The sequence below is a fragment of the Stegostoma tigrinum genome, chromosome 11 (genome assembly GCF_030684315.1).
Source record: "Stegostoma tigrinum isolate sSteTig4 chromosome 11, sSteTig4.hap1, whole genome shotgun sequence".
Taxonomy (NCBI): domain Eukaryota; kingdom Metazoa; phylum Chordata; class Chondrichthyes; order Orectolobiformes; family Stegostomatidae; genus Stegostoma; species Stegostoma tigrinum.
This window is the reverse complement of record NC_081364.1, coordinates 49,201,424-49,228,446: the sequence shown is the minus strand read 5'-3', so window position 1 is coordinate 49,228,446 and position 27,023 is coordinate 49,201,424. Positions and strand designations below refer to the sequence as shown.

Below are 27,023 nucleotides of genomic sequence, written 5' to 3'. Positions count from 1 at the left end.
TGGTACTCCCTTCCTAACAGCATCGTAATGTCCCTGTACCCCAAAGACTGCAGCCACTGAAGAAGGCAATTCACCGCCATCTTCTCCAGAGCAACTAGAGATGGGGAATAAAAGCTGGCCTAGCCAACATTGCCCATGTTCCAAAGGCAATAAGAAAAGCCATGTTCACAATTAGCTCATAGTAAAAGCAACACTTGATTGTAAAATCCACATGTAAGTTTTCAAATCTCTCTTTGACCTGTCTATGTCTGCGACCCCAAAACTCTGAAATAACTACATTCTTTGGTTGTAATCTCTTGAGGGATCCCTAATTGTAGATGCACATTGAAGATCATATCTTCAGCTCCCAAGACTCTAAAACCTGGAATTCCAATCCTAAACGTCCTCACTTCTCATTCACATGCACTTTATTGCCTACTTCTTTGACCAAGCTTTCAATTAGCTGCCCTAGTCTCATCTTGTGAGGCTTGGTGTCATATAATATTTGACAATGCTCCTGTTATGTACTCTCGATGTTTTATTACTTAAAAGCATTTTATAAATCCAAGTCATCATTATATATTCTCCACACATTAATCAAAATTAACCTATTTTCTCTTTCAATTTTACTTTCTTTTTTCTTGATTCCTTTATGGGATGTGGGCATCATAGCAAAGGCTAGCGTTCATTGTCCATCTCTATATGCTCGTGAACTGAATGGTTCACTCCAGGTATTTCAAAGGAAATTTAAGCGTCAATCCCTTTGCTGCGGGTCTGGAGACAAATGCAGGCCAGTCCAGGTAAGGATGGCTGGATTTTCTTCCCAACAGGGCATTAATGACAATCCTTAATAGTTTTATCACCACCATGATTAAGACAAACTATTATTTCCGGGTTTTAATATTGAATTTAAATTCCACCAGTTGCTATATTGAACCGATGTCACGAGAGTATTACCCTGGTCCTCTGGGTTGCTAGCCCAGCATCATTACCACCATGCCACTGCCCATGCAGCACTTGTTATTAATGTCTTAGCTTTTCAAATATAATGTAAATAACTGACTTAATTGTTCTGATATAGATGGTAGTCTTGATACACAAAGAACATCTACTTATAAAGATGCTACGTTGGTTGTCGATGGGATAAAGGCCATATTCTCCCAGGCAGGTGTCCAAAAGGTGCATTCAATTGTGCTTCCAGTGGTAAGCAGGATATTCTGGAATTCTGGATCCTGCATACTTGTGTTTATCATTGTTACATTTGTGCATTTATCTTATTACTGCCCCAGCTTCTGAAACCGTACTGTACAGGGCTAATGGTAAGATTCTTAGCAGTGTATTTGAACAGAGAGATCACGGTGTCCATGTACACAGATACTTGAAAGTCACCACCCAGGTTGACAGAGCTGTTAAGAAGGCATACAGTGTTTTAGCTTTTATTAATAGAGGGATCGAGTTCCGGAACCAAGAGGTTATGGTGAAGCTGTACAAAACTCTGGTGCGGTCACACTTGGATTATTGTGTACAGTTCTGGTCACCGCATTATAAGAAGGATGTGGAAGCTTTGGAAAGGGTGCAGAGGAGATTTACTAGGATGTTGCCTGGTATGGAGGGAAGGTCTTATGAGGAAAGGCTGAGGGACTTGAGGCTGTTTTCATTAATGAGAAGAAGGTTGAGAGGTGACTTAATTGAAACATATAATCAGAGGGTTAGATAGGGTGGATAGGGAGAGCTTTTTCCTAGGACGGTGACAGCGAGCACGAGGGGGCATATAGTAAGGGAATGGAACGCTTTGCCTGCAACGGTAGTAGATTCGCCAACTTTAGGTACATTTAAGTTGTCATTGGATAAGCATATGGACGTACATGGAATAGTGTAGGTTAGATGGGCTTGAGATCGGTATGACAGGTCAGCACAACATCGAGGGCCGAAGGGCCTGTACTGTGCTGTAATGTTCTATGTTCTATAAATTAACTGTTATAAATAATTAACATTTGTACAGTTTTATTCCCTGCTGGTTAGTGGGGACTAAATAGGTAATTCTTAAGATTTTTCCAATTATTGGCATCTCTATTGGATACAGGGATTTTTTTCCTACAGCTCTATTGGTATCCGACTTTACAACAGCAACTACACTTGAAAAAATATACATTTAGTTATAAAGCACTAAGGAGTAACTTAACATCATGAAAAGTGCCCCAAAAATTTAAGATTTGTTCTTTCTACATTTCTGACTTAATGTGTCCTAGCTCGCAGATTAAGGGATTCACCAAGCAGGCTTGTTTTCACTGAGTTATGCTGTTCCTGGATGAACTCCATGTGGATTGTACCATTTTCTTCCTCACTTTCAAATCCCTCTATGGCACTGCCTTTCTCTTTACTGTTAAGCTCCCCTAGCCCTATATAAATCCAAAATATCTGTGTTCCTCTATCCCGAACTCTTGAGCATCTCTAACTTTAATCCCTCCACCACAGGTGGCTTTGTCTTCAGCTGTCTAGGCCTTGACCACTGCAATTTCCTCCTACACTTCTGTACTTCTAACTCATTTTTTTCTGTTAATACACACTTTAAAACCTACCTCTGACTTAATATCTCAGGTGTTTAGTAATAGATTTTATTCCAGAAACCCTTTGAAGCACCTTATGGTATTCTATTATGTGGGAACAGGGGGAAATTTGGCCCATTGAAACTGCTCTGGTATTTTATCAGATCATGTTTGTTCCAGTTGTGGCAAACCTCTTTGAATCCCTCATCGTTCAAGAATCCATCTGACTGAATCTAATTCGGCCTCCGTGGCTTATGTTTCTGCTGCAATTATAGCTGTGCCTATGTTTGATACTGGCTTCTCTCTTACAACTGCACTTTGTCTTTGTTAAAGGCATCTTTGCATTTTATCAACACATCACTTAAAACAGCATCAATGAATTCTTTCAGAGATAGTAGGAACTGCCGATGCTGGAGAATCCGAGATAACACGGTGTGAAACTGGATGAACACAGCAGGCCAAGCAGCATCGGAGGAGCAGGAAAGCTTGATGTTTTGGGTCAGGACCCTTCTTCAGAAATGAATTATTTATTGGACATCTGTATTCTAGATCTACCAGGGTCTCTGCCCGTTGCGACGGTCTCTGTCATTTGTATATTGTTTGCTCTATCAGTGACTGGTGGGTATTACTATATCTCTGCAGCTTTCACTCTGTTCAATTGGGAGCTTGTGCCTAAGGTTAAAGGCGCCTCATGTTACTGGGTGGTTCTTCTACTGTTTGGGTGGCTGAGTCTATTATCTTTCCATCCTGCTTGAGGCTAATTAGTTACTCATTCTGAAACAACAAAACATCTGTGATTATTCATCAGTGATCACAGAATCACCACAATACAACTCCATTCTGATTGCAAATCATTATTATGTATGCAAGACTGGTCTGTTTAAATGGTGTAAATATGCTCACAAGAAAGATACATCGTCTAAACATTACTCATTGGAAGAGTTAAAGGTGAAAGGGTTAGAAGTGTTTGTAGTAAAATAATGCAAGTAGATGGTAAACAGTCAGTGCAGAAAGTAATTGACAGGAAGATGGAGACAGCTATGGTGCACCGTTAGTACAAGTAAGGAAGGTCTTAGGTAGGTACAAACAATGCCTGATGTATGTACTATGAGGAATGAGTATGAGTAAACTAACATGCGACATCTGGTCAACATACGGTTGTAAATTACCCAGATTAAGAATTTGGCATCTGTCCTGGAATATATAAAAGCTGAAAAAGTGGATTTTTGCAGAACTTATTCTTAACTGATTAGGCTGACCCTTCTGGTGTTCACTTGAATAAACAATCCTAACCTTTGGCTGAGTCTCCTGGTAGTTTATCAAGTTGAACAACAACATTCTCATCGGATGGAGCAATTGTTAATCTTTAAATCACATCTGTACTTGTTACACATCTAGGCTTTCAAATGCAAGTCACTGGTTAGATTTAAAGAGATAGTAGGAACTGCAGATGCTGGAGAATCTGGCATAACAAGGTGTGGAGCTGGATGAACACAGTAGGCCAAGCAGCATCAGAGGAGCAGGAAGGCTGATGTTTCGGGCCGATTTCTGAAGAAGGGCCTAGGCCCGAAACATCAGTCTTCCTGCCCCTCTGATGCTGTTTGGCCTGCTGTGTTCATCCAGCTCTACACCTTGTTAGGTTAGATTTAAAGCAGTGTATTGTGCCCATTTCTGGGCAGAACACATTAGGAGGGCTCAAATAAGTGCGGTGCAACTTCATAAGGATAAGACCAGAGAAGCTGAGACTGGTTTGCAGAAAACAGACAAACTTTAAAAGAGGTGCTCAATGGTTCGAGGGTTTTTGATAGAAGAGTCAGAAAGGTTCTGTTTTCACCAGAAGAAGGGCCCATAATTAAAAGACACACTTCAATAACTGGAAACAAAGCTGGAGGTGATGAGTAGAATTTATTTTACTTGGCGTGCTGTAATTATCTGGAATTTGTTGCTTGAAAGCAAGATAAAATTTGACTCAATAAGCAATTTTCAAAAGGGAATTGGATGTCTAATTATAAAGAGAGAGATAAAAGATGCACAGTTATGAAAAAAAGAGCAGGAGAGTGAGCCTTTTTGGACAGCTCTGTCAGAGTGCTGGCTCAATAACAACAGGTTGAAAGATCATAGAATTACACAGCACAGAAACAGACCCTTTGGTCCAACCCGTCCGTGCCGACCAGATATCCTAAACTGATCTAGTCCCATTTTCCAGCATTTGGCCCATATGCCTCTAAACTCTTCCCATTCATCTACCCATCCAGATGCCTTTTATATGGTATAACTGTGTCAGCCTCCACCACTTCCTCCGGCAGCTTGTTTGATACATCCTCTGCGTGAAAAAGTTGCCCCTTAGGTTCCTTTTATGTCTTTCCCCTCTCATCTTAAATCTACAACCCTCTAGTTTTGGATTGGCCTACCCTATTTTGTTTCACCCTATCTATGCCTCTTGTGATTTTATAAGCCCTAAAATGTCACCCCTCAGCCTCCTACACTCTAGAGAAAATAGCTTCAGCCATTCTGCCTCTCCCTATAGCTCAAACACTCCAACCCTGGCAACATCCTTGTATATCTTTCCTGAGCCCTTTCAAGTTTCACAGCATCCTTCCTGTAGTAGGGAGACCAGAATTGAATGCAGTATTCTAGAAGTGGCCTAACAATGTCCTGTGCAGCTGCTACATGACTTCCCAACCCCTATACTTCAATGCACTAACCAATGAAGGCAAGCATGCTAAACGCCTTCATCACCATCCTGTTTACATGCAACTCCACGTTCAAGGAACTATGCACCGGCACCCCTCGGTCCCTTTGTGGGCAACACTCACCAGGGCCCTACCATGAAGTATATAAGTCCTGCCCTGATTTGCTTTCCCAAGATGCAACACCTCACATTTATCGAAATTAAAATCCATCTGCCACTCCCTAGCCCACTGGCCCATCTGATCAAGGTCCCGTTTTAGTCTTTTGGTGTCATCTGCGAACTTACTAACCATACCTCCAGTATTTATATCCAAATCATTTATATAAACGACAAAAAGCAGTGGACCCAGCACTGATCCTTGTGGCACTCCACAGGCCTCCAGTACCAAAAGCAAATTTCCTCCACCACCTTCAAGTCTGGTTCCCCTAGATTCCATGTGATCTAAACTTGCTAACTAGTTTACCATGTGGCACCTTGTCAAACACCTTGCTGAAGTCCATATAGGCAACGACTATTGCTGTGCGTTCATCATTCTTCTTTGTCACTTCTTCAGGAAACTCAAATCAAGTTAATGAGATATGATTTCCCACACACAAAGCCGTGTTGACTCTCCCAATTAGTCCTTGCTTCCCAAATGCATGTAAATCCTATCCTTCAGAACCCCATCCAACAACTGACCCACCACTGATGTCAGGCCCAATGGTCTATAGGTCCATGAATTTTCCTTACCACCTTTCTTAAATAATGGCACCACACTAGCCAACCTACACTCTTCTAGCATCTCACCTGTGGCTACTGATACAAATATATCAGCAAGGGGCCCAGCAATCTCTTCCCCAGCTTCTCAAACTTGAGGAAATCAACAGTGATATCTTGAAAAGCATCCATATTTAGAGGTGGTTTGCTGGACATCTCGAAGTGGTTAAAGATGTATAAGGTCCCAGGACTGAGTCAGAGGTATACCAGAACTTTGCAGGAAGTCTCCTTCTGAGTTGCAGAATTCTGCGATGCTGATTTAAAACTGTCCTGTTTCAGATTTCCATTGTTTGATGTAAATGACTGATTAACTTGATGTGCATGAGCATTTCTTTCTAAACAATACTTACTGATTTTCCAGATTATTGTTTATAGCTGCTAATTCACAGTATCATAGCAGTGCTACAGCACTGATTTAGGCCTACACAAGCTCATTAAGTGAGTATCATTCACTGCTGCGAACCTCCTATTTCCCCATACTACTGCACATTACTCAAGATAAAAATAATCATCCAATGCCCTCTTTAATTCCCCATATGAACCTGTTTTCGCCACTTCCAGGCAGTATGTTCCACACCCTAACTACTCGCAGCATTAAAAAGGTTTCCTCACTTTGCTTTTTTTTTGCAGATCACTTTAAATCTATGCCCTCATGTTTCTTTCAAAAGTGGGACCAGCTTCTCATTATCTAGTCTATCCAGTCTGTACAAATTCCTCCTGATTTTTCTCTATTCTTCTGTTTCTCTTCTACTTTGTTTATTTTTCTATACTATCATTCCTTTGTTGATCTCACACGTCTTTTGTTTTTATCTGTAATAGGTAGCATTTTCAAGGTACACTGGAAATCACAAGCACACATTCTCAATATTTATGAAAGCATTCCACTATCATTTCCGTTTCTTCCTGTTTTAGTAATGTTATGAATTTTTAATACATGATTGTAATATTCTAAATAATTGCTACTTTCCAACTAGAATAAGCAGAGCATATTAAGATTAGGAAATATTTTTTACATCACCCCCACAGTTCCCAATGAATAAGTAAAGGAAATGGGGGCAAGATTTGTCACTGAAACAACCTACCTTCTAACCTGTGTGCAGTGCATTCACATACAATTGGAATTTAACAGTTCTGCTTTTGGCAATGTTGTAAGCCCTCACATTCAGAGAAGGATCTCATTAATGCCTAATTTTGAGGCTATGTAGCATAAATAGGGGCTCCCTTGATTTTCTCGCACAGTTGTATGTTTGTTGGTTCTTGTTAAACTCACCAGGGAAAACTGGCACCAATCAGGGGTAATTGTATCAGAGATAATGGGAACTGCAGATGCTGGAGAATCCAAGATAACAAGGTGTGGAGCTGGATGAACACAGCAGGCCAAGCAGCAGCTTAGGAGCAGGAAAGCTGACGTTTCAGGCCTAGACTGATGAAGGGTCTAGGCACGAAACATCAGCTTTCCTGCTCCTAAGATGCTGCTTGGCCTGCTGTGTTCATCCAGCTCCACACCTTATTATCACCAATCAGGGAATTGTCCAGATGGAGGCTAAGACGCTAATTTTGTTAAAAAAAATTATGTATCTTTGAGAGCTTATCTAACCCCCAAAAAGATATCCTTGGGACTTCACTGGCTTGGGTTTTCTCCTCTACTCCGTGCCATCATCTCTGTAATTTCCCCTGAGTAATTGTAATACTATATCTGTTCCTGTGAATCTTCAGTGAAACCATCCGGTTACACTCACTCGGACTCCTGCCCATCAACCAGGGAAAGATTATGTTTGAGAATGGGCAGAAGATTCAACATCGCTCCAGACAAGATTTCTGGGTTTAAACCGATTCCAGCTTCATTTCAGTCCAGCTCTATCCTTGCCTCTGAGTTGAAATTAAGCTTTTAAGAACATAGTACAGTACAGCACAGTACATGGCCTTCAGCGCATGACATTTTGCTGATTTATTATCCTACTAAGATTAATCTACCCTGCATACCTTGTATTATACTATCAATGTACCTATCCAAGAGTGGTTGAAATGTCTGTAATGTATCTGATGTATCTCATGTTTCTATTTGAGAGATATTTGCTTCACCAGCCTTGGAAGTTCTAAATGCTGCTACTTGTGTTCTACAATTAAGTTATATGCAATTCATAATACAGGTCAGGAATCCTTTATTTGAAAACCTTGGGAACAACTGCATTTTTAGATAAAGGATATTTTCAGTTTTTGAAAGCACCTTATTCTCTAAGATCTTTATTAATTATTTCACAACCAAAAGAAGAATATTCATTTAACTCTTGAATTCATTGTACCCTGGTCTGTTGTGGAATAGATTCATGTTATCTTTTTGAAAGTAGAATAATCTCTTATAAACCTTCCTTTTATCCATTACGTCTGCACTTATTATTCATTTCCATTTGTTGCTACACTTCCCACTTATGTCTGTTTGGCCCCTGTTAAAAAAAAACTTTGCTTGGCCTGAACATACAGTGTTGACACACTGGGTTTGGGCATCTTGGGAACAAAAAAATCTTTATTTTAGATCTGTTCAGGCAAAGTGTTTGGTTTCCAAAGAGCCCGAACTCAGTGTGCCTGCAAGCCCATTCTGGTTGGCTTTTGAAAAGACCTTTGATTTTTAGATCATTTCAGTTTTTGAGCGTGCAGATAAAGGATGCCTGACCTGTAGTTATTTCAGTAGCACCGTATACAATGTTTGAAAAGCAAGCCAACATTTTAAATCCTTGCATTATTTTTCAATGCACTTTAGCATTGCAGAGGTCAAATGACTGAATTTAACTCAGATCAGCAATCCGGCAGATAGGAGCTGAGGCAAATCGAAAATAGTTCTATTTCAGTGTGTAAAGCTCGGGGATTTGAAAGACAGATCTTCCAGTTACTCAAGTGATGAGTTAAAGGCCTTTAGATAGAGTAAAATGTGCTTGCATTAGAGGATGAACAGACAAGCATTACAGTGGAAGATTTACTGGCTGCCAGATGCAATGTTCAGTATTATACTATTCTCCTAACAGGAGATCTGACCCTTATACAAGGCACATCCATCGTTTTTCAATCAAGATGTTTCTTTAATAGATTAGGAATTAAAGGTAGCTTTATCTACTTGTGATTTTCTGAGAGGGATTTGGAGTGATATATCATGAATGTGCTACAGGAATTGCAAAGCACTTCCTTGTCGGCAGACTCTAAATGCAATCAGTACTTACTTGGCACTGTCTCACTGGCATAAATCATTAATTGCAGGAAGTAAGAAGCACTTACCCGCCCAAGTTCTTTGTCCTCCAGAGCCAACACGCCAGTGCTCTCTGTGAAGAGTTTCACCTTTACTGCAGGAAGTGGGTGTGTGCTGGTGAAGTCACCTTGGGTACCCCAGCTGCAGAAAGAAACCATTTAGAAACGGTCAATTTAATCTCTTCTAAATTCCATAATTTCCGATTAAACACCTAATCAGCCACTGACACCATGAAATTTAAATCTATCCGGTAAACACAGAACTCGGCTTTGAAATAATTTAAAATGCTAATTCAACTGCTAACAAATTTCATTTTCATTAGAAAAGACACCCTGACACAAACTACTTATCGAAAAATGTTTAGATTGTTCAGAACTGAAAGCTAGGGTTTAGTGCACAGTTGGAGAATGAAACAGAGTTAAATCAGGAAAGGTCATGTGGAATAAAGTGAAAAGAAGAAAGCTCTGAGCACAGCATGTAACTGTCACAACATTCAACCGTGAAACAAGACTGTGCAGAGTCACAGCAAAGTAGTGAGATGAACTACACAGCTCCCTTAAAACATGCTGGCTTCATTCTGACAGAACTAATTACTGCAATGTAATCTCTATGTTTGCTGGGTAAGATACATGAACAAACTTGCAAAAGAATAATAGTGAGAGCACGGAGGTGGACGGGTTAGTGGGGAGATAAGACAGTGTCAATCTAGGTAAATGTAACAGGAGCCGTGCATTCTGTACATAATATTGCCAAGAAATGGGCAACCACACTTTTGTAACTTATTAGCTTTCATGGTCATCTCTTTTTCCATTCTTCGCTTCGCAAATTTCAGTTGCACTGTAATTATTTGTGAAATGCATGTTCACAAAATAACAGATGTGAATCCACCAGATATAAATATCCTATTAAAACATACTCCACTTGAGCAGCTGGGAAATACATGAGTCCAAAGCTGTTCCACTTCAGATGCCTAATGTGAGAGTTCAAAACTGTAAAAGGAATTTAATGTACAATTGCAACGACACGAGTGTAAGGGAATGTTTTCAATCAACTGGTTAACTTTTAGGAAGGAAAAATAGGAAGCTCACTGAAGACTTGGAAGGTAAAGGTTTAGGTGGGGTTGAGGAACACAGTACAAATAAATCTATGACTGAAAGTTAATGTAACAGATTAACAAAGAGATAAAACCTAACTGAGTATTACATTTATTCTGAGAGGAATAGAATTGAAAAGTAAGTCATTTACGTTAAAGCTGTATTGAACTTTCATTAGACTGTAGTAAGAGGCTATATGCAGTTCTAACCAATATACTATAAAACGGATTTAGATCTTCTGGAGAGGGTGGAGAGAAGATCACAACAGAAATGCAGGTGTACACATATCAGGAAAGGATCGAAATGCTGGTCCTGCTGCCTCACAGACTTGGATTTTTATAACACTATTAAAGGAGGCCATTTGGCCTACTGTATCTGTGCCAATCAATGAGGAGCTGACAGACTAATCCTATTTCCCAAGTCTTGGTCATAACCCTGGAGGCTATCGCAATGCAACTGAACATCTAAATGATGCTTAAATGCTTCAAGTGTTTCTGAGTCAACCATCCTTTTGGGCATAGAATTCACCACCTGGGTGAAAACACTTCTCCTCAACTGTCCCCTTAGCGCTCTATCTTTTATTTTATGCCCACACCCTCTGGGTGTTGACCCCTCTACTAATGGAAAAAGTGCCTCTCTATTCATTCTATTAATGTCCCCAAGACTCCCGTACACATCTATCAGATGCCCCCTCAACCTTTGTTGCATGTAAGGAAAATAACCCCAGGCTATCCAATTGTGCCTCATCGGTCAGACCCTTCAAACCTGGCTGCAGCCTGGTGAATCACTTTGGTACCATCTCTGGTGAAATCACATCCTTCCTATAGTGTGGTGCACAATTGTCCTATAGGGAACTGCACACAATACTCCAGCTGTGGCCTAACCAATGTTTTATAGAGTTCCAGCATAATCTCCCTGCTCTTGTATTCTATGCTTCAGCTAATAAAGGCAAATATCCCATATGCCTTCTTAATCCACCTTATCTACATGCTCTACTCCCTTCAGAGATCTGTAGATATGCAAAACCAGGTCCCTGTGATCTTCAGTGCTATCTAGTGTCCTACCAATCGTTGTGTAATCCTGTGCCTTGTTAGACCTCCTAAAGTGCACAACCCCACACTTTTCTGAGTTTAATTTTATAAGCCACTTCTCTGCCTAACTGATTGGCAAGTTCCCTCTAATTTTTATTGTGCCTATGTGGACTTAGAACATAGAACAGTATTGCACAATACAGGCCCTTCGGCCCACGATGTTGCGCTGAACTTCTACCCTAATCCTAAAGTCTATCTAATCTCCACACCTACCTTATACTATTATCCAAATGCCTAACAGCCACTTAAATGCCCCTAATGAGGCCAACTCCACTACCTGCTCCAACAATGCATTCAAGTACCAACCACTCTCTGAGTAAAGAACCTACCTCTGACGTCTCCCCTATATCTACCTCCATTCACTTTAAAACAATGCCCCCTCATAATAGCTACCTCCCTCCTAGGAAAAAAGTCTCTGGCTGTCTACTCTATCTATACCTCTGATCATTTTTACACTTCTTCGTCGTTCTAAAGAGAAAAGCCCTATGTCTCTCAACCTTTCCTCGAAAGACCTTGCCTCCATTCCAGGCAACATCCTGGTAAATCTCCTCTGTATCTTTTCCAATGCTTCCACATCTTTCCTGCAATGAGGTGACCAGAACTGGACACAACACTCCAGAGGTGGCCGAACCAGGCTTTTGTACAGCTGGAGCATAACTTCACAGCTCTTGAACTTAATCCCTCTATTAATGAAAGCTAACAAACCATACGCCTTCTTAACAACTCTATCCACCTGGGTGGCAGCTTTCAGGGAACTGTGAACATGAACCCCCAAGATCCCTCTGTTCCTCTGCACTGCCAAGAATCTTTCTGTTAACCCTGTATTCTGCTTTCAAGTTTGTCCTTCCAAAATGAATCACCTCTCACTTTTCAGGTTTAAACTACATCTGCCACTTCTAAGCCCAGCTCTGTATCTTATCAATGTCCCTTTGTAACCTAGAACAGCCCTCCGCACTATCCACAACGCGATCCACCTTCATATCGTTGGCAAACTTACTAATCCAATCTTCCAATCCTCCATCCAAATCATTTACAAAAATCACAAATAGCAGAGGACCCAGGACAGGTCCTTGTGGTACACCACTCGTAATTGAGCACCATGTTGGATATTTTCCGTCCACTACCACCCTTTGTCTTCAGCCAATTCTGAATCCAATTTGCCACATTTCCCCTCATCCCATGCCTCCTTACCTTCCACAGAAGCCTACATTGGGGAACCTTCTCAAATGCCTTACTTCAATCCATGTACACCATACTCACTACTCTATCTTCATCCACGTGTTTGGTCACCTCTTCAAAGAATTCAAAGTGAGGCATGATCTACCCCTCACAAATCCATGCTGACTGACACGAATCAAACTATGCCTTTCCAAGTGATCATAAATCCTATCTCTCAGAGCCCTTTCCAATAATTTGCTCACTACTGACGTAAAACTAACTGGCCTAGAATTTCCAGGGTTATTCCTATTCCCTTTTTTGAACAAGGGAATGGCGTTTGCCTCTTTCCAATCTTCCGGCACCGTACCTGTGGACAGTGAGGACGAAAAGATCATCGCCAAAGGCCCTGTGATCTCTTCCCTCATTTCCCATAGAATCCTTGGATAAATCCCATCAGGCCAGGGGACTTACCTATCTTCAACTTACTCAAGATTTCTAGCACATCTTCCTTACCAACACTGACTGCCTCTAACCTACCAGGCTGTTTCACACTGTCCTCCTCTACAACTAGGTCCCTCTCAGTTGTGAATGCTGAAGAAAAGTATTCTTTAAGGACCTTTCCTATCTCCTTGGGCTCCGTGCACAAATTCTCTTGCCAATCCTTGATCGGCCCTACCCTTTCTCTGGTCATTGAGTGGTTCAGGGCATCCATTTAGTAGAGGTCATGTGGCAATCTTTTCACAGTGTCATTATTTTAATATAAGGGTTAAAACGTATAGACATATTATTTTAGTTATAGGTGTTCTTCTCAAGCAGTATTTTCTGATGGCCTAACAGATAGATTGTATTGTGATAACTATTTCTGTTGTTGGGTTCAATATAAATGGAGAACTATCAAAGAATTTCACTGAATACTCATTTGTTGCTTCTTCAAACCTCACTGCCATTTCTCCCAAGACCCTTATGACTCCACTGCCAGTTTTTCTGCCTCCTGGACCCTTCCACAACCATTGCTCCCTTTAACCTCCCACTTGTCGCTCCTGAGTCCTACACAGTTCCACTGCCACTCTATTTGCTGCTGGGACCTCTCCACAATTGCTGTTCTCTTTAACACCACTGCCTCCACTCCCAAGTCCCACACAAAGTGGTTTGATTTCTTCTGTCCGGCCGCTCTTCCTCTGCTTGATGGTGCAGATTGCATGTCTTCGCGCCCTTGTTTCCTTCTCCTCCTCAGGAAACGAATGTAAGGAGTGGCCTGACAGAGGCCTTTAAAACTCTAAAAGATTTTGATAAAGTGGATACACAGACAACGTGTCCACTGCTGAGGCTATCACTATAAGGCAGTCACCAAGAAATCCAGAAGGGAACTCAGAAGAACCTAAAAAGAGTGGTGAGAACATGGAACTTCATTACACAGGGAACTGCTGATACAAACAGTTCAGATGCATTTCAGAGGATGCTAGGCAAGCATTTTAGAGAGAAGGGAAAGATAATTCTAACGGAAAATTGAGATGAGTAAAAATGTTAGGAGTCTCAAGTGGAACAGCACAGGCTGGGGTGAAAGAGAATGGCGTGTTTCTAACGAAGTTCATTCTCTGTAAGGAACCACACTTCGGACATTGATTACAAAAGGTGACTTTACTTGTACCAGCCAGTTTGTATCTAAAAAGATGAACCAGGATCATCATTAGAAAAGGTGAGATAATTCTGACAAAAAATATTGAAAACCAAAAGAAATCAGTTCAAACTCTTGAGCCAAGTGATTAAAAATCTGAAGGACCAACTTGGTCCATACAGTCATCACACTTTAAAAAGGACAAGAAGACTTGAGAGAAAAATGACGGGATTTATTAGAATAATTGCAAAGATAAGGAATAAAGACAGTGTTACCTGCTGCTAATCAACACAAGTCTGAAAATTGTCCAGGTCTTGCTGTATTTTGTTTTAGTATCTTAGGAGCTGCAAGTGGTGCTGAACATTGTGTAATCATTAGCAACCATCCCCATGACTGACCTTACGATGGCGAGAAACTCATTGATAAAGCGGCTGAAGATGGTTTAACCCAGGACACGACCTGAGGATCTCCTGTGGAGATGTCCTGGAGCTGAGATGATTGACCTCCAAACACCTTTACCATCATTATTTGTCCTTCAATCATTGGGATATTTTCAACTGACTCTAGTTTTTCTGGGGTTCCTTGACACCATACTTAGTCAAATGCCGTCTTGATGCCGTGACGGTCACTCTGATGTATCCCCTTCAATTCAACTCTTTTGGTCTATGTTTGACCCAAGGCTGCCATGAGGTCAGGAACTGACTGTGCCTGGCAGAAGCCAAACTAAGTGTCAAGAGCAGGTTATTCCTTTGTAAAGCCTGCTTGATAGCACCGTTAACAATCCTTCACTTGGCTGATGGTCAAGAGGGGACTGATGGAGGCTAACTGGCTGGTTGGATTTGTCCTGTTTGTTGTGCATAGGACAGTTCTCCACATTGCCAGGTAGATGCCAGTTTATAACCGTATTGGAACAGCTTGGCCAGAGATGCAGCTAGTTTTAAAGGACAAGTCTTCAGTACTTTTGCCAAAATGTTTCACAGCTAAAAGCATTGGCAGTATCCAGTGCCCTCAGTCATTTTTTCATTTCATGTAGGGTGAATCAAATTGGGCAAAGCCAGTAATCTGTGATGGTGTGCAATTCTGTAGGAGGCTAAGATAGATCAGCATCTTGGCACTTCTGGATGAAGACTGATGCATCAGGTTCAACTGTATCTTTTGAACTAATGTGTTAGACTTCCCCAACTTTGTGAATGGGAATATTTGTGGAGTTTCCAGTGAGTTCTTTGATTCTCCCTTACCACCCATTAGAGCTGATCTTTGGTTATGGGATCACTTAGCCATGTCTATTGGACATTATTTCCATTGCTTGACATGTACATGGTCCTGTTTTGCAACTTCAGCAGATTGGCACCCATTTTAGGTCTACCTGGTACTACTCTTGGGTTGCCTTTCTGAGCTTTTATTTGTACCAGGATTAATCTCCTAGCTTGTTGGTAATTGTGGAGCAGGGGATAAGCCAGGCCACAAGCTTTTAGATTATGTTTGAATACAATCTTGAATAACGCTCAAAATTGTCCTACCAGCTACTTTTCATGATCTACTGCTTTCAACACTTTCTAAATCTCTTTGCGATAGTGTATCTCTGACTGCTTGCTGGGTTCCCCACCAATTTTAATGATGATTATACATTCCATATATGGTTTCCCCACTCATGTATTCAAGATGGCCTTTTCCTACTTCTTGACAATTAAAAAATTATTTTCCTGCCTTTCACAGTCAAAAACATCAGGCATTTCCTTCTGCATAATTTTTAAAAGCAAGTATCCCTGACTATGGACATTTTTCAATCTTCCTGCCAAAATCGTAGTCTTAAATCTTCAAATCTTTGATTCTTCCAGAATTTTTATGCAGGATACCCTCATTCAATTTATTTAAATGTTTCTGTTTTCAGCGTAAATATATCCCCTGGCCTTTGTGATGTTGCAGCCTGGTCTAAATTTCCTTTCTGGCTCTTTCATTGTTCCTTGCAAATATTCCCCATGAAACCTAATGTTGATGGTAGTTGTGAGAGCTGAGAAGTTCTCCCAATCCCCCTTTTCTGATGAAGGGTCTAGGCCCGAAACGTCAGCTTTTGTGCTCCTAAGATGCTGCTTGGCCTGCTGTGTTCATCCAGCTCCACACTTTGTTATCCAGAATTCTCTTTTACACTCCTTGATCACTCTATCACTTTTTGTAGAGTTATTTCATTTTACCTTAGGGATCTGTAGAAATTTCTATCTGAAGCCTTGAGTTGTTCCTTCCAGAGTCTCCTTCTCTAAGGCCCCTGTATTTTCTAAGTGTGGTTGGCTTTGTTCTCTTTTATTCAATCACACTTCTGCTCCAATAGTTTTTACTAGCTTCTGCACTGTGTTTGACTTTGAAGTGCTGAACTTGCCTTTTTGCTGCTGCCACAGCTGCCTCCCTCTCTCTGGGTTGGTAACCGTGCTTCACCTGCTCCCTCACTCAGTCTTCTTCAAGTAATAACGTTCTTAAAATAGTGAACTTATTTGCTTGAATTTTGTTTTCTTCTGGGTCTTTTGGATTCCTTCTCCTTGTATTGGGTGTCAGAAACACGGTATTGCAGCCACGTGGTATTTTCCCAGAGGACCACTCCTGGTACCTTGTGATATGTGCCACCTTGACTAGTACTTCATACTGACAAGGGGTTGCTTTGAGTAGCTCAATGCTGCCAATCCTTCTTTGTTTTGGGCCTATCTAGTGGTGGGCGATATACCTTTGCAGAGAATCTACAGAGCCGGCAGTTTTCTTAGCTAATAAGTTAGTTTTATTGCATGACAGCAACAAACTGTATTTCTTCAAGCATAAATACTAGGGTCTTAGGGAGCTGGTTCAGAGGCCTAGACAATGTAAAGTAGATCTCCTTATTTCTTCCCACTAACTGTGTAAGATATCAGTAGAAGGCATGAAAGCAATGTAATGGGCATTAACACTTTCAGAATGAGTATCTTATGCAAAAATGGATTAAACAGTTGATTTTAAAAAGGGAGTTGGATAAATACTTAAAAAGGAGAAAATGTTGTGCACCAACATCCATTAAGGCCCACCAGTGTTATAGAGCATGGAAACAGACCTTTTGGTCCAACCAGTCCATGCTGAACATCATCTCAAACCAAACTAGTCCCACCTGCCTGCCCCGGCCCATATCCTCCAAACTTTTCCTATTCATATATCCAAATAACTTTAAAAGTTGTAATTGTAAGCACATCCAGCACTTCATGAGGAAGTTCATTCCACATGTGAACCACCCTCTGTGTAAAAAGTTTGCCTCATATCTTTTCTAAATCTCTCTCCTCACACCTTAAAAATGCAACCCCCTAGTCTTGAAATTCCCCATCTTAGGGGAAAGATAATTACCATTAACTCTATCTTTACCTCTCATCATTTTATAAACTTCTTTCAGGTCACCTCTCAACCTCCTCTGCTGCAGTGAGCAAAGTCACAGCTTATCCAGCCTTTCTTCATAACTCAAACCTTCCATACCAAGCAACATTCTGGTAAATCTCTTCTAAATCCTCTCCAGCTTAATATTATTCTTCCTATAACTGGGTGACAAGAACTGGACACAGTATTTCTCCCGTGTCCTGTACAAGCTCAACATAACATCCCAACTGCTCTACTCAAAGGACCGAGCAATAAAGACAATGAAGGCAAGTTTGCCAAATGCCTTTTTCAACCATCCTGTCTACACGTGACGCAAACGTGTGTCAATATGTGCACTATAGATCCCTCTGTTCTACAACACTACCCAAGGCCTTAGCATTAACTGTATAGGCACTACCCCTGATTGTTGTACCCAAATGCAATACCTCACATTTATCAAGATTGAACTCCATCTGCCATTTTTCAACCCATTGACCCATTTGATCAAGATCCCTCTGCAATCTTAGAAAACTTTCTTCAATGTCTACTTTGTCACCAATTTTAGTGTCATTCACAAACTTCCTATCCATGCCTTGCATATTCTCATTCAAATTAGCAGAATATGAGCTAAACCCCAGTTTCCAAAAGGCCACCTTGAAAAAAGCTGATAGTTTTGAACATAAATTTTGATAACACATGAAATGCCTGCCTGAATTAGATGAAAAATAGTGAAAACACAGATCTTCTCAAAATAAACTGCAGGTCTACACAGCATATGATCACTTATATTGCAGAAGTTAAAACTAACTTTAACTTCTGCAATATAAGTGATCATATGCTGTGTAGACCTGCAGTTTATTTCCAGAAGACCTGTGTTTTCACTATTTTTCATCTAATTCAAGCAGGCATTTCATGTGTTATCAAGATTTATGTACAAAACCATCAGCTTTTTTCAAGGTTGTGCTGGCCTTTTGGAAACTGGGGGGTTAGCTCATATTCTAGGTTGGTATGGATACATATTTCCGTGCAGCTGTTTGACGCACAATTTGAAATCCATTGCTAGGAGAGATGAAGGATTCTTTCCACAGCAAATCATAAATCCTGCTTAAGCTGGGTCAAGACCGCAGCTTTGCCTGGTTTTATTTCTGAAATGGAGCTTTGTGGGAGTGGCTTTCAGCTGCCAGTTATCCAATTCTCAACGAGAAGACATATGGCCTGTAAAGGAATGACAAGGGAGCCAAGGGCTTTTTTTTGCAGATTGTGGGGGAGTGAGGGGGTGAGTCATTCTTAGGGACACAGCACTAAAAGGTTCCCCAACTCCGAAGGCCTGTCCACTGCTAGGGGTATTTTTCATACGCATTTAAAAGGCCAGCAGCAGGAGGCTGCATAAAAATGAAAACTGGTTTTCTATATCATTTGTAATCTTCTGATAAAATAGGTCAAGTTTATGCTGTATGCAGAGCAGTCTATCCATGGGTATTAGAGTCTGCCTATTTCCTGATGCTCTTAAGAAAAGTTCGGGCCACTGTTTAAACTCAGCGTCTAATACGGGCAGTATATAACACATGGGAGCTTACCTCTTGCAGCCAGGAGCACCTCTGTCAAGTTTACTCTCTTCTCCTAGCAGCAAAGATATCAAGCTGGCTATATCCATCACGTCTGTCTCTGATCCTCAGGACTCGTCAACGCTTGATGGAGAGGGTGAGTCCAGGGGTTGTGGCAGACTTCTCTACTGCTCTGAGAGGCAGGGAACATTTTGCTCCTGGACTGTTTACAAATTTGCAGCTTTCATATGGTTCCATGCTTGTTCAGCACCATCGCGCCTACCTGAGCTTTATACATCCCTGGTCCTGACCTTGTGTCGACCATGACTCTTACCCAGGTTAAGTCGTTTCAGCAATTCTTCCACCAAACCTTGTCCCCTGTATCAAACTGTCTCTCTCGCTTGGTGGAGTCTTGATGGCGTTCCTGATGCCATTTCAGCTAGCCCACCCCAGTCTGACAACTTAACCTGTGTGGATTCTTCTGTCCTTAAGAAACTCTGCCAGAGTTATTCCTGTCATTGCAGATGGGGTGGTCCTATAATCAAGTAAGAACCATGACAGCTTTGCATCTCGCAAGGTTGTAGGCTGTTTCTTCAAACGAGCCTTCAAAGTTTGGTCTGCTCTTTCTGCCAGGTCATTGGATGATAGGTGGTATGGAGCTATCCTTATATGTCAAATCCCATTCACTTCAGGAAATACCCCAATTCCCTGCTGGTAAATGATCGCATCTCAGAATCAGAGGAAGCTTGGAGTCACAATATTCCTTAACTGTGTCCTCCATTGTTGAAAGGTTTTAGTATCTGGTGTCTCAAAGAAAGTTCAGCTGCTAATAACAGAAAAAAAAGCTGTGGCTCCACAGGCTATCAGGAGAATTACTCGCTGCTTTTCATCTGTCATAATATCATTTGCCTGGAAAAAAAAAGCATTCTTTCCACGTACTGGGCCCAGTCCTTGAGGGCAGGGTCAAACAAGCCAAGCTTCCCAAACAAAGGCATGATGTAAGAAATGCTTACCCCGACTCAAAGACTGCTTTTGTGAATGAGGTTCGCCAGGAGCATGCTTTACTCTCATCACCACTGAAGTAACTCCACAGAGTTCGGCATCCCATCACCAAGTTACCCTTTATTTTAACATGAGCAGACCTTGACTTTGGTAATGCCTTAGTCTGAGTCAGCTCCTAACGTGCCAGTATAGCTGTCACTCCTCTTTATTTCTGTCAGCCAGATCTCTCTGTCTGGAACAGATTACAAAGCCCAATCAGGGAAATCACATTCTATGAGGTCCAGCTGGCTGATCTGGTCACAATCAGTCCCACTCCTTTCCTACAAGTCCTGTTCTGCTTGGTGCCAACTCAATATCTCCCCTTCCACAACAGCTAAGCAGTATACAGGGGGTTCAGCAGCAATGAGACTCAGACCTCATGCCCTCACTTCAATGAGTTTATAGCTACTTTGGCATAAGCTGATGGGTGAGCAGCTTAAATACACAGAACTTTGTGCTGGCTTTAATTACTGTTGGATGTAAGTACAGGGTTACATTTATGTAAAACGCCTACTGGTTCATTAAGCCCACGGGTATTCAGTGGGAATGTATGCAGGTGGCAGCTACTGCTGTTTGAGATTCACAAGACTGTAAGTTTACCATTGTCCAAAAGCGTGGTTCTATTAACACTCACAGTGAAAACAAAATGACCTTTTCTCTGCATGCAAAAATTAGTCAGATACAAAGGGCAAAAGGTAAAATTATGAAGAAAATACAAAAACAGTATCTTTAGTAAATTCAGGCAGCATGAAGTGATGGCCTCCATGTAAGAGTTTTAAAATAATCAATATGTGCAATAGCAAGTTCAGATTAACACCTAATTCATATTCTCACTGTTATTTGTTGTCATTGGGGGAAATAATGGCTGTTAATCTTGGGCTGGAAGTAACTTTTTTGAGGCCTAGCAATTATTGGCTAAGCCTGGTCACCCTAAGGTGGTATAAGTAACTTGGGTCTCAGGACTTTTAGTTTTATCCACTGGCTACAGTCAGACCTAGCAAACGAAAGATGGTTTTGGAGATAATGGGAACTGCAGATGCTGGAGAATTCCAAGATAATAAAATGTGAGGCTGGATGAACACAGCAGGCCAAGCAGCATCTCAGGAGCACAAAAGCTGACGTTTCGGGCCTAGACCCTTCTTCAGAGAGGGTCTAGGCCCGAAACGTCAGCTTTTGTGCTCCTGAGATGCTGCTTGGCCTGCTGTGTTCATCCAGCCTCACATTTTATTATCTTGAAAGATGGTTTTGGTTGTTGAAGATCAATCATCTCACCCTCGGGGCATTGCAGGATTTCTCAGGGTGGTGTCCAAGGCCTCACCATCTTCAGCTGCATGACTGACTTTCTCTCCATCATAAAGTCAGGGGTGAGGGTAATGCTGATGGCTGCACAATGCTCATAATGCATTTTGTCATTCAAAAACCAGATAATGAGCATGAGTTACTACAGCGAATTTAACTATCTCTCCTCAACTAACAATGAATCAACCACTATCAACATCATTAGGATTGCTGGAAACCAGCTATATAAATACTGTAGCTGTGACGCAGGTCAGAGCCTGGGAGATTCTTGGCCAATAGCTCACCTCCTGATATCCCAAAGCTGACCATGTCAGGAGTGTGATGAAATACTTCCCACTTGCCTGTATGTTTGCATTCCAACAATACTTAAGAAGTTCAACATCATCTGGGCAAGCAGCTTGCTTGACTGGCATCTCATCCATCACCACTGATGCTGAACACCAGCAGCGTGTACTATCTAAAAAAAATACACTGCAGCAACTCACCATGTCTCTTCAACGTTATCTTGTGAACACACGTCTCTAGCCGCTAGAAAGACAAGGACAGCAGGTTCACAAGGACACCATCTGCAACTTCTCTCACAATCCCATATTATCCTGACTTTGAACTATATTGCCACTCCATCACTGTTGCTGCATATAAATCCTGAAATTCTCTTCTTAACAGCACAATGAGTGGACACAGACTGCCAAGGTTTAATAAGGCACCACCATCCTCTCAAGGGCAATTAGGGATGAGCGATAACTGCCGGCCCAGCCAGCGATGCCCACGTAAAAAAAAAGCTCTCTCTGTCCACAAACTGGTTTCATGTCAATAAGCAAACTGGGAGTCTTCTATCTTGGCTGTGATATAATTTCCTGTGTTTCTGACGAGAATAACCTTTTACATCTTTTGTTGGTCAGTTACGTCGTCCTTAGTTGTTACGTATGCTTTTAACTTTGTTTCTAATTAATAAACTTTCATTATTCACGATCATAAACATTCATTAACTCAATGTCTTCCTGATGGTTAGATCTATCGAATTGACGTACCTGAATTAAATGGTTTGAAGAGGTTATTTCAGGACATTTTAATTAAGCATGCACTACCAAACTGAACTTATCTAGCTACCCTTCTTAAACTGCAAACAAAGTGGGAGCTCTGTGTTATCAGTCCAGACTTCAGGATGATTATTCCATTAATATAACCACAACGTTGCTATAATCCTAATAGAGTTAATGGGTGAGTGCTCATTGCTACTAAGCCAGAAGGTGTTGAAATGAAAACCAAACAAAACGAAACAGAGCACATTATCTAGCTACAACAACCTCCATCATATCAAGCTCAATATTGGAAAAGGATACTGAGTTTGGCAGAATTTGCTTTCTTGAGCATCAATATAATAGCCTTTTGTATGTATAACAGTTAGCTGCTATCTTGCCCATCCACTTCTATTCTCACGGGTATTACAGCCACCCAAACATATTATTCCATTCAACTTTTAACCACTATATGGAACAAACACAGGAAGTAAGTGGGCACACTTGGTACATAGTTTTATTGTCCTTCTTCAGGTACAGGGCCTGGACAGAGGGCAAATAAGCTCTCCATTAGCTGAATTCAAGAGTGGATAAAAACAGATCCCACATCCGTGATGTGTTCACAGTTTCGAAGTCAAACCTACCATTATTTTGTAAGTAGGAAAGCCATTACTACTGAGTAGGAGAGGCCACAACAAGTGAGCAGTACAAATATTACCACAAGCATGAGAGGTACTAATAATTCCACAGCCTCTATATACAAAGATTTTGGTTCTATTGGGCATTAACTTGAAATTTGGCATGAAATTCAAATCAAATTTGCGCGTAAAAATATTTGATTTGTGCTGCCTTTGAGGTTTTGAACCAAATGCAATTCAAAATTTTGGTTTCAACAAGTCCCTACTCTTGACTCTAAATACTTGCAACGTTGATGTCAGTAACCTTGAGCCTAGTTGTTCAGATACCGAGATCAAACTCTCACTTATGGCCAGTGAAGCTCCACTCTCAGAAGTCCAGGCTCAAACTCAATCCCAAAATTGGGCCTGGTATACCACCTTCTATCAGGGTGTGACAGGGTGGGGATGGGGTAGAGGAGTGTGGACGTGGCACAATCAGGTCCAGTCTGAGGGAGATGAAGATTTGAGTTTGGGTTCCCACGCTTAGTTTTCACATTTTAACACTTGCTGCAAAGTGAATCTGTGTTCACAACACTTCATGATCAATTATCTCTGATTGGAGGAACATTGAAGGAAAGGTGTGAAATGGCAGCTTACACAGTTTGTGTTGAATATCTGCTGATGCAGCAGCAGGAGATCTTGAAAGGAAACGGGGAAATGATAGGTCAACAGTGACTCAAGTGATCGTGAATGTCCATGGATCCAGACTGTAGTTCAGAAAACAGAGCAAGAAATATCATAATTAAGAAGTGGCATGCGTGGTTAAGGCACATATGCTTGGCTCTTTCTGTGAAGTGGCAAGCCAGAGATGCAAATCCAGATGCTAAAAGCTGATAATTTGGTTTTGATTCCTGGAGGGTCAATGCTGTCATTCAGAAAAATGCGAGAAAGCTCTTGCTGGATAACACTTTGATGCTGTTTTTAAAATCAGACTCTCCATAAGAAAATGTATCATGTTATAATCTTTGCTCGTAAACATGATTTCGGCATTTCAAGGCATAGCTGTCAAACTGTCATACTGAATACTGTCATCTTTCTAAAGGAATGGATGACGCATAAGCTTCACTTCTTGACTAAGAATGGGCTTCCTAAAGATAAATGAAATCTATTGAAAGCACTAGGAGATATCTTACCAAGATATTGAAGAAAGGGAAATAAAAATATGACAAAAATAGGTTAACAACTGCCACAGGGAGATTTTCTTGGATGCAAGACAAAATTTAAAGGGAGTTGTTCTCTTACAGAAAGGGAGCTGTTCTCAAAAAATGGATTACTGTAATCAAACTGTAAACAAAGGCTGCCATTAGCTAGCATTACTCACTCCTTATCAATTCAACTAGAACTCAAAGAATAGTGGCTCCCCAAAGGAACTTCTCATCCATAACTTGTTTTAATTTGCCTCCATGATTTCACAACAATCTGGCACTTGGTTTAAGTAACTGGTCTTTGCTAGAGGTTTACAAACAGGCAATGATGAATTCGCAATTCTTTTTACACCCCAACAGGCATCAGCGGAGAGAAAAATAGTGGGAATTCTGATGAATGGTCACGGTGTGAAACACTGAACTGTTTCTCTCTGCCTGGCTTGTGCGATATTTCCAGCATTTTTTGTTTTACACTTCTGGTATTCTACAGGACTTTACTTTGGTGTCGATGGAAAAATAGTGGGCTAGAGTTTAATCCAGACTTCAAATTCAGTGTAATGAAACGTGAGGCTGGATGAACACAGCAGGCCAAGCAGCATCTCAGGAGCACAAAAGCTGACGTTTCGGGCCTAGACCCTTCATCAGAGAGGGGGATGGGGTGAGGGTTCTGGAATAAATAGGGAGAAGGGGGAGGCAGACCGAAGATGGAGAGAAAAGAAGATAGGTGGAGAGGAGAGTATAGGTGGGGAGGTAGGGAGGGGATAGGTCAGTCCAGGGAAGACGGACAGGTCAAGGAGGTGGGATGAGGTTAGTAGGTAGGAGATGGAGGTGCGGCTTGGGGTGGGAGGAAGGGATGGGTGAGAGGAAGAACAGGTTTAGGGAGGCAGAGACAGGTTGGACTGGTTTTGGGATGCAGTGGGTGGAGGGGAAGAGCTGGGCTGGTTGTGTGGTGCAGTGGGGGGAGGGGGAAAAACTGGGCTGGTTTTGGGATGCGGTGGGGGAAGGGGAGGTTTTGAAGCTGGTGAAGTCCACATTGATACCATTGGGCTGCAGGGTTCCCAAGCGGAATATGAGTTGCTGTTCCTGCAACCTTCGGGTGGCATCATTGTGGCACTGCAGGAGGCCCTCATCCTCCGACACTTCCGCCATCTACAATCCGACCCCACCACACAAGACATTTTTCTATCCCCGCCCTTGTCTGCTTTCTGGAGAGACCACTCTCTCCGTGACTCCCTTGTTCGTTCCACACTGCCCTCCAACCCCACCACACCCGGCACCTTCCCCTGCAACCGCAGGAAATGCTACACTTGCCCCCACACTTCCTCCCTCACCCCTATCCCAGGCCCCAAGATGATATTCCACATTAAGCAGAGGTTCACCTGCACATCTGCCAATGTTGTATACTGCATCCACTGTACCCGGTGTGGCTGCCTCTACTTTGGGGAAACCAAGCGGAGGCTTGGGGACCACTTTGCAGAACACCTCTGCTCGGTTCGCAATAAACAACTGCACCTCCCAGTCGCAAACCATTTCCATTCCCCCTCCCATTCTTTAGATGACATGTCCATCATGGGCCTCCTGCAGTGCCACAACGATGCCACCTGAAGGTTGCAGGAACAGCAACTCGTATTCCGCTTGGGAACCCTGCAGCCCAATGGTATCAATGTGGACTTCACCAGCATCAAAATCTCTCCTTCCCCCACCGCATCCCAAAACCAGACCAGTTTTTCCCCTCCCCCCACTGCACCACACAACAAGCCCAGCTCTTCCCCTCCACCCACTGCATCCCAAAACCAGTCCAACCTGTCTCTGCCTCCCTAACCTGTTCTCCCTCTCACCCATCCCTTCCTCCCACCCCAAGCCGCACCTCCATCTCCTACCGACTAACCTCATCCCACCTCCTTGACCTGTCTGTCTTCCCTGGACTGACCTATCCCCTCCCTACCTCCCCACCTATACTCTCCTCTCCACCTATCTTCTTTTCTCTCCATCTTCAGTCCGCCTCCCCCTCTCTCCCTATTTATTCCAGAACCCTCACCCCATCCCCCTCTCTGATGAAAGGTCTAGGCCCGAAACATCAGCTTTTGTGCTCCTGAGATGCTGCTGGGCCTGCTGTGTTCATCCAGCCTCACAGTTCATTATCTTGGATTCTCCAGCATCTGCAGTTCCCGTTATCACTTCAAATTCAGTGTATCCTTTTTCAGTAACTGCTGAACACCAGTCATATCCAGCGAAATGCTGAAACCATGGGGCAGGATTTTACGTTTTGGATCAGAGTCCCAAAATTGGGGCACGACACTACACAGCAGAGGAAACAGTTTGTTCACAGTGACCATCTCCAAAATACGGAGGTGCTGGAGTTGGACTGGGGTGGACAAGGTCAAAAGCCACATGACAACAGGTTATACTCCAACAGTTTACTTGAAAACACAAGCTTTTGTAGTCTCTCCTTCTTCAGATGCTTGTGCTAATATGGCTAACATAAGAAAATAAAGATAGTAATACATCCAGTTTATTACCATTAATCCAGCTAGAAGGACAACATCAGCTCATACAGAGGAATACCACCACCTGCAAGTTTCCCTCCATGCCACTCACTGTCCTGGCTTGAAACTATATCACTGCTCCTTCAGTGTCACAGTGTCAAAGTCCAGGAATTTCCTCCCTAATAATACTGTAGATCTACCTATACAAAATGTATTTCAGTTCAAGTGGAGGTAGCTCATCACTACCTTCTCAAGGGTACGTGGGGATGGGCAATAAATACTA

The 27,023-nt window shown here is 42.0% G+C and overlaps 1 protein-coding gene across 10 annotated transcripts in view; it reads right to left on the bottom strand.

The window, feature by feature from the left end:
- cadpsa (Ca2+-dependent activator protein for secretion a) overlaps positions 1–27,023 on the bottom strand; it is a 491,603-nt gene that overhangs the window by 231,515 nt on the left and 233,065 nt on the right. For all 10 annotated transcript variants that reach the window (XM_059649938.1, XM_059649939.1, XM_059649942.1 and 7 more), the window contains exon 7: positions 9,241–9,352. In XM_059649938.1, the coding sequence (XP_059505921.1) occupies positions 9,241–9,352 (112 nt within the window). The remainder of the gene's footprint in view (positions 1–9,240; positions 9,353–27,023) is intronic.